We start from the raw sequence: 14,360 nt of genomic DNA, 5'->3' as shown, positions 1-14,360 counted from the left end.
TTTATTTACTTGACAGAGAGAGACACAGCAAAAGAGGGAACACAAGCAGGGGGAGTGGGAGAGGGAGAAGCAGGCTTTCCACTGAGCAGGGAGCCCAATGCGGTGCTTGATCCCAGGCTCCTGGGATCATGACCTGAGCCAAAGGCAGACGCTTAACGACTGAGCCACCCAGGCGCCCCCCGTCCCCGTGACTTTCAAATGTCTGTCTGGATGCCGAAAGGGGCAGGGATGCCCCTTTGCAAACACGTGAGCCCAGACTCCAACTCCATTTTAAACATAAGCACAAGGCATTTCCGAATGTTCAGGTGTACATGGAATCGTCTAGTAACGCAGGTACCGTTAACGTGGAGGGAACGCCGTGCTTTGTGATGCTGAGAATCTTCCCGAGAGTCACTCACCACTTTGGAAAATCGTGTCACCGGTACCCCACCCCCCAGTTCTGGGAGTTTGTCACCAGTGTGTACCCTGTCTGTGCTATGGTCCCCTCTGTAACTGCCCCACTCACAGTGATCTGGCCAACAATCCGATTTAGTGATGATTTCAAGATGACAAATGTACAAGGCTTAAGGAACAAGGGTCAATCATATTCAGATGGGTATTTGAAACTTGGCTTTACAGCTTCACCCACAAATGGATGGTTACTTTGCCAAGGCTTTTTTACCCCCTAACGAAGCAATGAAACCACCAAGGCTAAGTAAACCTTTTCAAAGAACCGCACTGACCAAGGTGGCAAAACTGCACCCCCTCTCTCACCATCTCCCTGCGGCCTGTGGCCACACAAACCAGTGGCTCCTGTCCCTTCTGTCTCCGTGAGAGCCCCGCCACACGCTCAAGTAAGTCTGCCTGGGGACAGCTGATCCTGACCCTGGTTTTTACGCTAGCATTAGTCACGTACACGCCTCTGCGTGTCACGATTTCCCTGCCCTCCACATATGCAAACGGCTCCCGAGCTTTGGTTGCCCCGACACGCACACTTACTCGTCACAGTGGGGGAGACTTGTCACGACAACTCTTGTCCAGTGTGGTCATGCCTGAGCACTGACACTCTGGAAATCAATTACTTTCGTATGTCATTTACTTGCCTTTTATTTGCTCTGTAGATTACAACCAGGGTACTATATTGGTTTTTAAAAATTGTGTCTAGGTAGGTTATAATATCTCTAAGTTTCCCTTCCAGATAGTAAAGGGGTGTCCTATGTGAGATACCTCTTCTAAAAGGGGGGTACTGAAGATGTCCAGTCTAGGCACATGTAGGTATGGGAGCCGGGGGAGGGGGTAGGGAGAGAAGGCGAAAGTACATTAAGGAAAGAAGGAGGAACCAGGAACAGTCAGAGGACCATCAGGACCATCACCATGTGAGCAGGGTGAGAAAGCCCCGTGGAAGCTGGGTCCTGACCCAGCCCCCTCGGCTCTGAGAAGGTTCAGAAACGGATCTGCACTCAGGGAGGCTTAGGTGCAATACCACCAATGACCAGCAGGAGGCGCCAACTCTGGGACCCTCGCCTGCTCCTGAGCCCAGCACCCAGAGGACCCTCAGAGGTCCTGCCTTCTGGCAGTGGTGGATTCCGCCGTGGCCTGACGACACCCAACAGTTCTTGGCTGCTTCATAGCCACACATCTGTCTCTTAGAGCTGTCCACCCTCGGGCCCCTTACCTGTCCAGCCCCTGCCTGTCCTCAGGGTCCACCCTCCCCAGTCCTTACCAGTTACATGCCCCTTGGCAAGGGTCCTACTTCTCTGACCTTCAGATGTCTTTGTGGTAAAAACGGGGGTGGTAACTATCTGCTGTGGGGACTCAGCAAGGCTATGCACGAAGGAGCCCCGGGGCCCAGCTGGTTCTGGGGATGGGGGCTGTCCTTATCATTACTGACCAGAAGGGCTTGGGCTCCGGCCACCGGCCCGGATGCGCAGAGCTGTCAGATTGGCGAGCAGCCGCTGGAAGTGGAAGGGGGGCAGCAGAGGGTCCACATCCTCGGAGGTCTCCTGCAACCTGACAGGGGAGGGCGTCAAACTGGAACCCAGGGCTGGGGGCAGGTGGTGCCAAGGAGCCTCCAGCAGGGGCGGAGAGGGCGGGAGGCCCCAGACCACAGGACAATACACGTGCCCAGACCTCAGGGACCACCCTGACTGCCCAGGCCCCGCTCTCAGGACACAGCAAGACACTTACTCGAACCTGAGCTGTACCTCCCCGGACTGCCCGGCATCCGGGGGGCCGGAAAGGCTGGAGTGCTGCAGAGTAAGGGCCAGGCCCACCCCTTCCAGCCTCAGCTGCACGGGGAGTGGGGAGCCCCCAGGGGGGACCCAGAAGGTCAGTGTGAGGGGCTGTCCATAGCTGAACCGCTGATCTCCCAGGAACTTCTCTGAAGACGAGAAAAAGGCTTGTCTTCACTCAATTAGCTTGATTTTAAAGATTTTGTCTCCGGTATATTGATTTTATTGACAATTAAACATCCAAACAAGATAAAGTGACAGCAGGGAGAAAGCCAAAGGCTCCCTGCAAAGCAGACGCTGAGGGTGGCCGCACGCCCCCCTGCAGGCCTGCTTCATGTTCCTGTGCCCCTGTAGTAACACAGGGCTCCACGCCCGGCTTACTGCTCTGTTGTCACTGTCTCGAGCTCGGGTTTTGTAAGTGAAGCCTGATGGGACAATGGAGTCTCTGGACTCTGTCTGGAGCAGAGCAGACATGCGTGTTGCACACGGTGGTGGCACCCAGCCGTCCCCGTCACAATCCATGCTCACAATACCCCACCAGCAGCTTCTGGTGGCCCCACGCGTGGGGAGCTTAGTGAGGCTCAGAGCACGTACAAGGTAAGCCTGCTACACGTGTGGCTACGCAGGGGCGCTGACCGCCCCGGGGCCACGCTTTCCACGGGCGTCAGAACACGTTTCGAGCAGAAAGGTGGTGGTGGCCTCCTAAGAAACACAGAGGACCCAGGGGCCCTATCACACACAGCCTTCGAACTCGGGCTGTTTTTCTGTATCTTCCAACTGCTTCAGCTGAAAAACCCCCACGTGGCAAGAAAGGGCCCCACTGGCCCCTCGTTGCTTATCTCCCTCCCGTCCCCCGGCACTCAGGAATCAGTGGGAGGCAGAGTGTGTTGGGAGAATGTGGTGCGTATCAAGATGTGAAATCAAAATGGTTGATTCTGTCCACCTACCTCGCCCACTGCACCGTGCCCAGCACCTGGCACAGGACCCAGCAAATACTTCTTAAGCAAAAAAACTACTTTTTCTTAAGCCTGTCCAAAAAGCACCACGGAATAGAGTGTGTTTTGTGCTCTTAGACCTCTGAGCTTGGAGAACCTGCCCCAGGACGGGGTTCTCAAGACCCCTGGACTTTTGCTTCTTGCCAGGTGCTGTGTCCACAGAGCAAGCCGGATATCTGTGCACCAACGCTCTGGCCCTTCTCGGAGAGGGAGGTCAAGGGCAGGACTGGGTCAGGGGAGCCAGTGGACCCGGAATCTGGCCATAGGAGAGCTAAGAATGGACTCCTGGATCCTGGTTCCAGGTCTGGTACAGTTCCCAGGAGACCAGAGTTGCCCTACTTGGTGGGGGGTGGTTCAGAATAATCTAGAACTTCTTGCTTCTGCAGGAATCCCAGGACCCTGGGAGGAGGGTGCCATGGCCTGGCGGGGTGAGAGACTGATGGATGATGCACAGGGATTTCTGGGGCCTGAAGGGGCCTGGTGGCAAGCCCTTGATCAGAAATCAGGCGGGGGGGGGGGGGGGGGGTGCTCCAGCAGACTCTGCGGGGCGTGTGGTTGGTGGAAAAATGGCCCCCAAAGGTATCCATGTCCTGATCTAAAAAATCTGTGAATATGGTATGTTGAATGGCAGGGACAATGAAGATTGCAGATGGGATAAAGGCTGTTCATCAGCTGACCTTAGAGTAGAGAGATTATCTTGGATTATCCACCTGGGCCCAGTGTAATCACAAAGCCCTTCCTGCGTGGAAGAGGGACTAAGAAGAACTGACGTCACAGAGCTACAACAGGGAAGAGACCCCTCGGCTCTGAAGACGGAGGAGGGGTCTCGAGCCTAGGGATGTGAGCGGCCTCCAGAAGCTGGAGAAAGCAAGGGAACAGATTCTCCCCTGGAGCCTCAGGAGCGCAGCCCTGTGGATGCTGTGATTTTAGCCCCGGGAGACCCATTTCAGACTTCTGGCCTCCAGGACATGGAGAGAATAAATCTGCATTGCTTTTAGCCACTGGGTTGGTGGTCATTTGGCATAGCAGGAAATGAACGTGGGGCAGTCCTGCCAACCCCACGTACCTGGTAGCGTAAGCTCCTCCTCGTCTCCTGGATTCAGGAGGATCCCCCTTGGGCTCCATCGTGCAGGATGCTCTGGGCCCCCCACACTTCTGGTCCGCCAACCCTGGGCTCCTGGACAGCAAACACACATGCCCATGTGAGGCTCTGGAGGGTGGCCTCCACCCCCTCCTTCTTCACACCCTTCCCGGGGGTCCCACTGATGGCCCCCAGAGGCCTGAGCACAGCCTAAAACAACTGACCCCAGTAGGTGGGAAGAGACAATTCTAGAGACGGGTCGGGGTTGGGGGGGGGCGGTGAGAGCCAGCTGGTGCTCCATCCTGCCCACAGCCAGGCAGCTCAGACCCCCACCCCAGAGTCAGCATGGGGGTCTTAGGGTGGGAGGTAGCCCCAGGAAAAGTGAGAAAGCTCAGGGTGCTGGCTGTTTAGGGCAAGGTCCGACCTCTGAGCCTGCCTTGCCCCTTCAGTGGGCCCTGAATACAACATAGGACACAGTCTGGAGACCCCAGCACGCAGCACTGAACAACAGGCCATCTCTGACAGTACCGGACTTGACCTCGTCCTCAGATCTTCCGAGAACTTCCTCACCCGCAACCTCACCACGCCTGTCCTTTGAGCTGCATGTGTCATTAGCCTCACCGCACTCCGGGAGGCCAACTCGTTAGGAAGTGGTCAAGCCAGGGTGAGAACCCAGACCTTCCCATCCCCCGTCCCGTCCACCCTCCCTCTGGTGACGGCACCACACCGAGCAGAGTCCGGCACAGAGCAAATGATCCCAAGGGAGCAGCTGGGAAAGGGGGTGGAAGCCTGACCCCTGGGGCACCAGAGGGGTGAGGAGGGAGGGATGAAGGGAAAGAGGTCAGAAAGAGGAGATCTGCGGCTCCCTGGTGCTAGACTAAGTTCTGCCCCTCACTGGCTGCGTGACGCTGGGCAAGTTACTTCACCTCTCTGAAGCTGGTTCCTTATCTGCAAAATGGGGACAACGGAGTACCTCTGGCCCTGGCAACAGTTCTCAAAGTTGGTCTAAATACCCCGGGAGATCCTCGAGACTCAGGGAACCCATGAGTTCAAGCTATCTTCATAGTAACACCAAGACGAAATTTGCATCTTTCATGCTGCGTCTGACCAACACACGGTGGAATTTTCCAGAAACTGCAAGTCATGTGCTATCACAACACACTGAGCTCTACTAATCCAGCCTTAAAGAGATGTGCGAAAGTATACACATGCACTCCCCTCTTTTTGTTTTTTTTGAAAAACAGCTTTTTTGCACGGGCTGATATTATTTTATGTTACACATTTATTCTGGTCATTTTTAAGTGAATTAATATACAACTATTTTAAAATTACTGTTTTCATTTCTAATACAGAAAATACCCACGTAAACTACCCACGTAAAGAACAGTACTTGGAGGTCCTCAGTAATTTTCAAGAGCATGAAGGGATCCAGGGACCAAAAAGGTTTGAAAAGTGTGGCCTGAGGGTCCCAGTGAAGTATACGAGATGCTGAGAGAGATGCACCAAACCCAGTGCCTGGCTCAACGTCAGAACAGAACATGGTATTGTTCTTAGGATCTATAAAATGAGTCCCATCTGATGCTAACACCCTAGACCCACCCACCCCCCCACCAGCTGACCTCAAGGCGGGGTCCCATCTCCGTCCTGCTTTCTGTGCAGTGTCCAGCAGAGGGCGCACTGCCCCGTGTCTGGGGCCCCTCCTGCCTGGCGGAGATGCAGGGGTCAGGGGACTCTGCGGGGCACGGCAGGGGTTCCTGTAGGCTGTGATTTAATGCAGAGCTCCACTGCCCTCCAGCTCCAAAGATGCACGTGCACGCACCTGCAGTTGGGGACCCAGGGCACCCTGGTACCCCCGGACCCTGTCCCAGACAGAAGGCTGGCAGAGCAGCTGAGAGCAAAACTCAGGAGCTGACAAACCTGGATGCCAACCACTAAACTCTGTGACATACCTTTTCTGGGCCTCAGTTGTCTCATCTGTAAAATGGGAATGAGAGTACCTACCTTCCAAGGACTCTGTGGGTTCCATGCATGTAAAGAACTCAGCACAGTGCCTGGCACACAGCAAGCGCTCAATAAATGGAGTCCAGGCGATTGTTCGTGAATCCCCAGCACTGGGACACGTCACGGGAGGCCAGTCTTGACAGACTGATTAGAAACTCCCCCACAGGATCTAAAGGCTGCCACCTACCCAGCTCCCAACCCTGCTGGAGGCTAGGGAGGGAGCCAAGGGGTGCAGGTAGGTACTGGGGAGTGCTGAAGGGTGCAGAGGGGCACATCTTGCGTGGCCTGTGTGTGTGAGCCCGCGGGAGATGCCTCCCCTGCAGCCTGAGGCTGCCCCCTCCTTCCCACCCCACCCCTACCCCCCCCCCCGGTACTGCAGGATCTCCCCAGAGCAGGACCACCCCCCCCCCCCCCCCCGCCGGGAGGTCGCTGTGGGGGCGATGGGAGGCGCTTCCTACCCTGGCGGAGGTCGGAGAGGATGTGGTGCTCCCGAAACTGGGCAGCGGCCGCACACACCTTGGAGTGGCCGTAGCAGAAGCAGCTGGTGCAGCCGGCCAGGTGGTGGGGCTGCAGGTTAAACGTCCCCGGGCGACATCTGAAAGGAGCGCAAGCCCCAGGGGAAGGGGGTGGCAAATGAGCCAGGGAGGTTCAGGGGATCCCAGCTAGATCAAGGTGAGTCAGAATCACTGGGGAAACTTCAAAATATATATATACACATTTTCGGATTTACAGGAGTTGCGAAGATCATGCAGAGAGTTCCTGTGGCCTCTTCAAGAGCTTTCCCTGACATCAGCAACACGGCAAGGGCGCACTTAACTGCGCCGAGAAATTCGCGTGAGTTCACGTTAGTTCCCGTTATGTCCTAAACTCCAGACTTGATTAGGATCTCTGCCCTTTTTCCCCCAATGCCAGTTTTCCTGGCCCGGATCCGATCCGGGACCACGGGACCACAGTGCCTCCTCTGGTCTGTGCAGTATTCTTGTCATCCACACCCTTGACGCTTTTGAAGAGTAGTGCAGATGTTTTGCAGAATGCCCCGCAATTCGGGTTTCTCTGATGCAGTCTCATGATTAGACTGGGGTCATGGGTTTGGGGAAGCAATAGAGGTGAACTATCCCTCTCGTCACATCGCACTGGGGTAAATGACGCCCCTGTGAGATCCGGGAGTGTTAACCTTCACCGCCTGGTCAAGGTGCAGCCTGCCCACGGGCTCCTGCACCTTCTGCCTTCAGGAGGAAGTCACTAAATGCAGCCCCATCCCCTGGAGGGCGGGGGACACACGTGGACACCACCACCACCGTAATTACCCAATATTTTGCGAGGGAGATATTTGGGGCAATGCGAATACCGTTTCTCCTTAAAATCCTGCCCACTCAATTAGGTGGCTCTTGCCCATCGCGACCATTACTGTGAAATTCAAACTGATTTCCTATTTCTCCCCCTTCCTTCTACATTTATTATTTGGAATTCTTTCACCAGGAAGATTTGTCCTCTAGTCCCGGTGTTATTTATTTTTCCCCCCTCATCTGTTTATATCAGTGGGGACTCACGGATATTTATTTGATTCTTTGGGTTATAATCCAATACCATCATTATTTATTTTGTCATTCAAATTGTTCCAGCTCTGGGAGCTCTTTCAGGTCGATGTTTGTGTCCTCAGGCCCCCATCCTGGTTTAGAGGTTTTTTTCTGTTTGTTTTCGTCTGGTTTTGTTTTTAATTAAGTATTTCCTTGCTCTCTGTGACGACCAGACACTCTGGGCTCATCCAGCATGGTCCCGGCCCCAGCCCTGGAATCAGCCATTTCTCCAAGGAGTCCTGGAGAAACATTTCACAGACTCCCGGTCTGCGCCTGGGGGCTCCGTGTGAGCCAGCCGGGGCAGAGGTATCGATTCGTAAGAAGCTGTCGATGACCCCCGGGGCCCAGCCAGTTCTGAGGAGCACAGCTCATCAAGCTGTCCCATTTCACAAACGGGCAAAGTGAGGCTCAGAAGGAGGACCCCTTGCAGGTGTAAGGTGGAGGGGGGCAGAGCTGTGGGAGAACCCAGGTGGGGGTCCAGTTCCCCGACTCCACTCTGTTTCCTCACCTGAGGGATCTCAGGGAAGGAAGTCCCATCAGGGAGCCGAGCTCCCACCCCAGGGCCTGCAGGCCACATGTGGACGAGGTGAGGGGGTGGCCTGGGGCTGACCTAGGCAAGTCAAGGCCAGGGCCAGCCACGGCTTCTTCTGACCCAGTAGAGACCCAGCGCACACTGACGGGAGTCGAGTCCATGATATAATGCTGTATCAGGTGCTTCACACACAGGTCTGCAGGCAGAGAATCAAAAAGCCCCCGACAGACCCTGCGCTCATTGCAAAGGGCTTCAGAGGTCAGAGCCAAAGCCAGGAAGAGGAGATGGTGTGTGCCTAAGGAGGTAAACCCACATTTGTCCGCCAGCCCTACTGCTTGGGGCTTGGAGGTCCCCTGAACACACCAAAGAGGAAGTTTAAGGATCATGTGTCTTTGGAAAAGTAATTTTGCCTTGTGGAACTTCGGACACTCCATTTGTACCACGATAGGATGACGAAGACGGCAAAGCGGTTGGAATCGCAGCTCAACTGGTAGAAGCTTCTAGGAGTAGGGCAGAGAGGATTCTGAGGTTATAGTGGGGCTCATGGTAAAGACCGCGGCGTTCCACTAGTGATGTCTGCCCTGGGGGTGAGCAGGGAGGGCAGTGGTGGGAATATCAGGTATTTGCTATTCCTGGATCAGAGCATCTCTCCTATCCTTTCCAGCTCTTTTTTTTTTAAGATGTAAAAGAAGAATGGCTATCACAGCTTATAACCATCAGTGTAGGGGTCAAAGTATAAGCGGTGTCCGGGCGTCGGGTGGCGCAGTCAGTTAAGAGTCCAACTCCTGGTTTCAGGTTCAGGTCACGGTCTCAGGGTCGTGAGATCGAGCCCCACGTCAGGCTCCATGCTGAGCATGGAGTCTGCTTCAGGTTCTCTCTTCCTTTCCCTCTGCCCATCCTGCCCGTGCACTCTCTCTCTCGCTCTCTCTAATAAACAAATCTTTTTTTTTTTTTTTAGACTTTATTTATTTATTTGACAGAGAGAGACACAGCGAGAGAGGGAACACAAGCAGGGGGAGTGGGAGAGGGAGAAGCGGGCTTCCCGCGGAGCAGGGAGCCCGATGCGGGGCTCGATCCCAGGACCCCGGGATCACGACCTGAGCCGAAGGCAGACGCTCAACGACTGAGCCACCCAGGCGCCCCAATAAACGAATCTTTATAAACAGTGTCAAAACCTTTAGATAACTTCCAGGACGGCAGACCCACGGTGCCCCAGGAAGGGTGACAGGTGGCGAAGTTGCCCAGGTCTGTATCGACCCTGCCCCTGCTCCTCCACCACATCATGAGCCCCGAAGTCACTCCCAGCAAGCTGAGGGTCGGATCGGCTCACCCACCTGTCACACAGGTGGCCTTCCACGTTCCTCTTGCAGGGGCAGCGTCCGCTGTGGGGGTCACAGGTGCCCAGGCTGCCGACAGCGCTGCAAGTGCAGGGTCTACAAGGAGATAGGGCAGTAGGAAAGGTATCCAGTGAGCAATTCCAGAGTGAGGATAACCCATCCTCCTGAGAAGGAACTTCTCCATCCTTCCCCATTCCCCAGAGAACCAGGGGGTAGGCTGACCCAAGAGCCTGCCGCCTGGCTTTTACCATTCCCACCTTGCCAAGGAAGTGACCCATCCACTCACCTGAAGAGTGATCCATCTGCCAACCCACCCCCTCATCCATCTGTACATTCTTCCAGCCACCTATCCATTTATTCATCCTTCCAGCCTTCTATTAATTGACCCACCCACCCATCCATGCATCTTTCCATCCATCTATCCATCCATCCAACAAGACATGGTCCCTGCCCTCACAGAGCCTACAGTCAACTGAAGATGGACAAACAAACAGGTAGGTACTGTACTTTGATACGTTCTAAGAGGAAATATAAGAGGCCATAGGTGCACCAAGGAGGAGCTTGAGGTGAGGGACAAGAGGACAGGAAGAGGGAAGACTTCCTTCCATGGCCAGAGTTGTGCCTACACCCACTGAGTATTCTGTGGGGCATCCAAGACTCCCCATCCAATCCCGATGCATTTCCATTGCCTTTCAAATACACAAAGAGCCTGTTGTAACCAAAACCAAGTTCATTTAAAAGTGTTTCTGAGTTTCTAAGAGCTTTATTTTTTGGTCATGGGTGTTTCTCAATTAAGTGATTGAGTTAGACCAGCATGTTAAACCCCTCTTCCGAGGTCTGGACCCCAGGAGCCCCCTGCCCGTTCTCTCCCCTTGGATGCCCCACCAGCACTGCAGAATCAGCCTCTCCCCGTATTGTGCTCCCTGTGTCATGAATGGCCTCCCTCCACCCAGGGGCCTGGGGGCTCTGCCTTCATTCTTCCTCTTCTGCTCCCTGGTGACCACCTCCTGCCAACTCTGCCTTCCGAGGGGCTCTGGAATCTGTCCGGTTCTCTGCCTCTCCGTGGCCAAACCCTAGTGCGAGCTGCCATGTCTCCCAGCTGTTCCTGCTGCAGCCTCTACCCCGGCCTCCAACCTCATCCCACTTCTGCCTCACACCTGTCCACAGCTCCTCCTGAGGCCTCCGAGGCCCCGTCGGACCCTCCTCCTCTGTGCACCGTCCTGCCCTGCACCCCCCGCTCATCCATACCGAGCTTCGCCTTGTACTTGCCTCTGAGCCTTTGAATGCACTCTTCCTCTGCCGGGAACACCTGCCCCTCCCTCTGCCCTCTCTTGGCAGCCCTCCCTTCTCAGGCCTCACACTAGGAGCTCAGTGCCTCTCGTGGGAAGCCTGCCCTTGACCCCCAAGAACAGCCGGGCTTCCGAGGGACTCATGCCCTGTCTCACATTCTCCAGGGACGGGGTGTCTCTAGTCCTCGCGTGGGACTGGGGGTGGCTGCAGAATGGGAATAAGCCGAATGACGGAAAGAGAGATGGAAGGCAGGAGGGAAGGACAGAGACTTTCCCCTTCCTCCCGCTTCCTGGCATTCAGTCCCAGTCCACCACCTGTGTGCCCTGCGTGGCCGCCTCACCTGCAGCCTCCCTCACTGAGCGAGTGGAAGCCGGGCCGGCAGCGGTCACACTTCCAGCCCGTCACCGTGGGCTTGCAGACGCAGGTGCCCGACGCATCACACTGGAGGCGCAGGGAGCCTGGGGGAGGAAGGGCACAGGGCAGCGGGGGCCCGGTCGGGGCTGGGGGCGGGGGCGGGGGCGAGGTGGTGGGGCCCACTACCTGCCGGGTGGCAGTCACAGGGCTGGCACGGCATCCGAGGGCTCCAGCGATAGAAGTCCTCCCGACAGCGCTCACAGTGTGGCCCGGCCGTGTGGTCCCGGCAGCGCAGGCAGCGGCCGCCGTGGCCCGTGCGGCGGAAGAGCTCCCGGTCGAACGCACACTCCTCCGAGTGGCCACTGCAGTTGCAGGCTGTGGGCAGGGGGCAGGGGGCGGCGCGTGAGCGGCGGGCTCGGCGGCAGGGGAGTCGGGGCCAATCCGCCTCCCGGTAACGAAGGAGCGGGCAGCTCCACGAAGGTCCAGCTTGATCAAGGATACGGAGACCAGTCGACTGATCTTCCCCAACAGGACTCTCAAGAGCAAAGGGGGCAGCAAGACCCAGGACCCTCCCAGGCAAGCCGGACGCACCGTCCGCACGCACGGATCACGGCTGGCCACCTTCTGGAGCGGCAGCGTGGCTCGCTCCAAGCTGTCTCGTGGATCCGCTCAGCCGTAAGAATTGTGTGGATCTGGCTCCTAGTGACCATGAGGTCATTCAGATGCATGGAAATATAGGTCACCCCCTTACTCATTAATTCATTAAAAAGGGAGTATGTACTAAGGATTGCTCGGTCCGTCTCAACCCCCGTCGTGAGCCCAGTGTGGGTGGGGGGTGGTCAGCGACGGGGGGTTTGACGGGGGCCAGATGCAGCAAGCAAGCGAAAATCCTACAGGTGGAAGGCTGCGGGGAGGCTCTGGGAGCTGAAGGAGGGACCCCACAGGCTGTCTTCAGGGCGGGGGGCGTCCCAGGCGGGAGGTGAGGGCCGGAGCATAAGCCGTGGACAGCCAGAAAAGATGTGCCCAGTGCTGGCGGGGGGGGGATGCTGGAATGTCACTTGATGGGCAGAATGATGGGACAGGGAGGGGTGCGGGGGGCAGCTATGAGGTCGAGAGGTCAGCAGAGCCTGATCCAGGGAGACCAGGCAGCCATGGTCAGTGGACTTCACCTGGAGCAAGGCAGGCTCTGGGAGGTTCAGCCAGCGGCTGGGTGTAATTGGGTTGGCACTTTAGCAAGAGCCTCGGGCTGCAGGCAGAGCCAGGCCGGAGGCTGGTAAGCAGGGCAGGGGGAGCTTCAGGCCTGGAGGAGGGGTGACGGAGCTGGGACCAAGGCACAGACTGAGTAGAAGGACACAGTCAGGCGGGCCGGAGGGACATGGATGAGGCCGAGCTCAGGGCTGCCTCCCCTGGGGGGTGGCGAGGGGTCAGGCACGAAGCCCCGGCTTCCGGGCTGGTGACAGAGTGGACAGAGATGTGACCACTGGGCGAGGACACGGCAGGAGAAGTGGTCTGGCCTTTTGTGTCCCCACCACAGAGACAGCCTCAGGCTCAGAATGGGTGAACCAGCCAGCACCGCCTCCTTGGCCCCAGGGAGGACTTCCTGGGGGAGGCAGGCCAGTGAGGGCAACAGAACCCCATGAGGGCCCCGGTGGCCCCGGGAAGCTCCTGCAGACAGCGCTATGCTGTTTGCAGAACAGGCTGTCCCCGCCCCGTCCCAGCTTTGGCTGCCAACAGCCCCGGCCCACGAGGAGAGTGGGCCCAGAGACCGGGCTGTCAGGACCATGCCCATGAACAGGCTCCTCCTGCCAGCAGCCAGGATCCAGGGCCCAGTGAGGGCCAGCCGCCCTCGGGGAGCCCAAAGCAGCAGTTCGGGTGACTCTCTGGGGGACAGGGCAGGCTCGGAGCCCGTGGGAAGCTGGGACGGATGGTGATGGACAGTCCCAACCCCACTGTGTGCAGCCCCACGTCCCGGGGGAAGGTATGCCAGCACCATTCTCTGCAGCCTGCCTCTGAGGTTCCGTGGTCCAAACCACATCACATGGGGACTGGGACATCAAAAGCTGCCTGGGGGGCCATGGGAGAGGCTGGGTGGGCAGGTCAGCACCCCCCAGGACCTGGGGCCTTCTGTTCTGGCTTTGATTAGCGGTTGGAGCCCTTGAAACAAAGAACAGTGGGGGGCCTTCCCAGCCCTCCTGCCGCAGCCACCTCCTCCTCGACTGGGGGATTTGGTCTGGGGGAGTGCTTTGTGCTTTGTAGGGGGCAAGACAGAGGAACGCACGCCCCCTTCCGCTCTCCCCTTGCCCCTCCTCATCCCTGAAGCCACGGGGGGTTAGTGTCAGGGGCAGCCCCCACTGCCGGTCTCAGGGAGTCTGCTCCCCAGCCGGCGCCCCGGCTCCTGGCCCCAGCCCCCCCCCCCGGCCCCCGTTGCCCAGAGCCCCGGGACACTCACGCACACACTCGTTGGCGGCCTCAGCCGTGCCCCGGGCCCACGGGCGGTCCTGGAAGAAGGGCAGGCAGCTCTCGCAGTCAGCGCCCGTGGTGTGGTGTTGACATCGGCAGGCCAGCCGGCCCGCCGCATCGGGACCACACTCGCTGGCGTGCCCGTTGCACTTGCACCTGGGGGAACACGGAGATCGGGGTCCAGAAACTGGGGAAGGCACCGTCAGGGGAGGGGTTCATCGCCAGGTAGCCCCTGATTCGACCGTTCAGTGATGGAGCTCCAGGGAAGCCCTACTATGTGCCCGGGGAGCTGGCCGCACTGTGCTCTTCTGAGCTCCATCCGCGGACAAACCCACTGCGTCTTCACGAGCCCGCTGTCCTTCCCATTTCACAGACGCGGGAACTGAGACACGCAGGCTGCCCCGGGCCAGCAGTTAGAAATGGCAAAGTTTGCAAGGCTGCTACTGAAGGAGTCCTAGCCTAGCGACACCCAGAAAGAAGTCATCCCAGTCCCCCGGGGGGAAGGTGGGGCAGCTCACGGGCA

General features: G+C 57.5%; 1 protein-coding gene across 1 annotated transcript in view; it reads right to left on the bottom strand.

Annotated features, from left to right (window-relative positions):
• The window catches only part of LAMC3 (laminin subunit gamma 3), a 56,168-nt gene that overhangs the window by 22,029 nt on the left and 19,779 nt on the right, over positions 1–14,360 (bottom strand). The window contains exons 4-11 of the mRNA XM_021691442.2: positions 13,827–13,993; positions 11,564–11,752; positions 11,364–11,481; positions 9,731–9,829; positions 6,746–6,882; positions 4,272–4,382; positions 2,167–2,359; positions 1,871–1,989 (exon numbers count right to left, since the gene is read on the bottom strand). Of these exons, the coding sequence (XP_021547117.1) occupies positions 1,871–1,989; positions 2,167–2,359; positions 4,272–4,382; positions 6,746–6,882; positions 9,731–9,829; positions 11,364–11,481; positions 11,564–11,752; positions 13,827–13,993 (1,133 nt within the window). The remainder of the gene's footprint in view (positions 1–1,870; positions 1,990–2,166; positions 2,360–4,271; positions 4,383–6,745; positions 6,883–9,730; positions 9,830–11,363; positions 11,482–11,563; positions 11,753–13,826; positions 13,994–14,360) is intronic.

This window comes from Neomonachus schauinslandi, chromosome 13 (assembly GCF_002201575.2).
Source record: "Neomonachus schauinslandi chromosome 13, ASM220157v2, whole genome shotgun sequence".
NCBI classification, from domain to species: Eukaryota; Metazoa; Chordata; class Mammalia; order Carnivora; family Phocidae; genus Neomonachus; species Neomonachus schauinslandi.
This window is presented reverse-complemented; position numbering and strand designations above follow the sequence as displayed.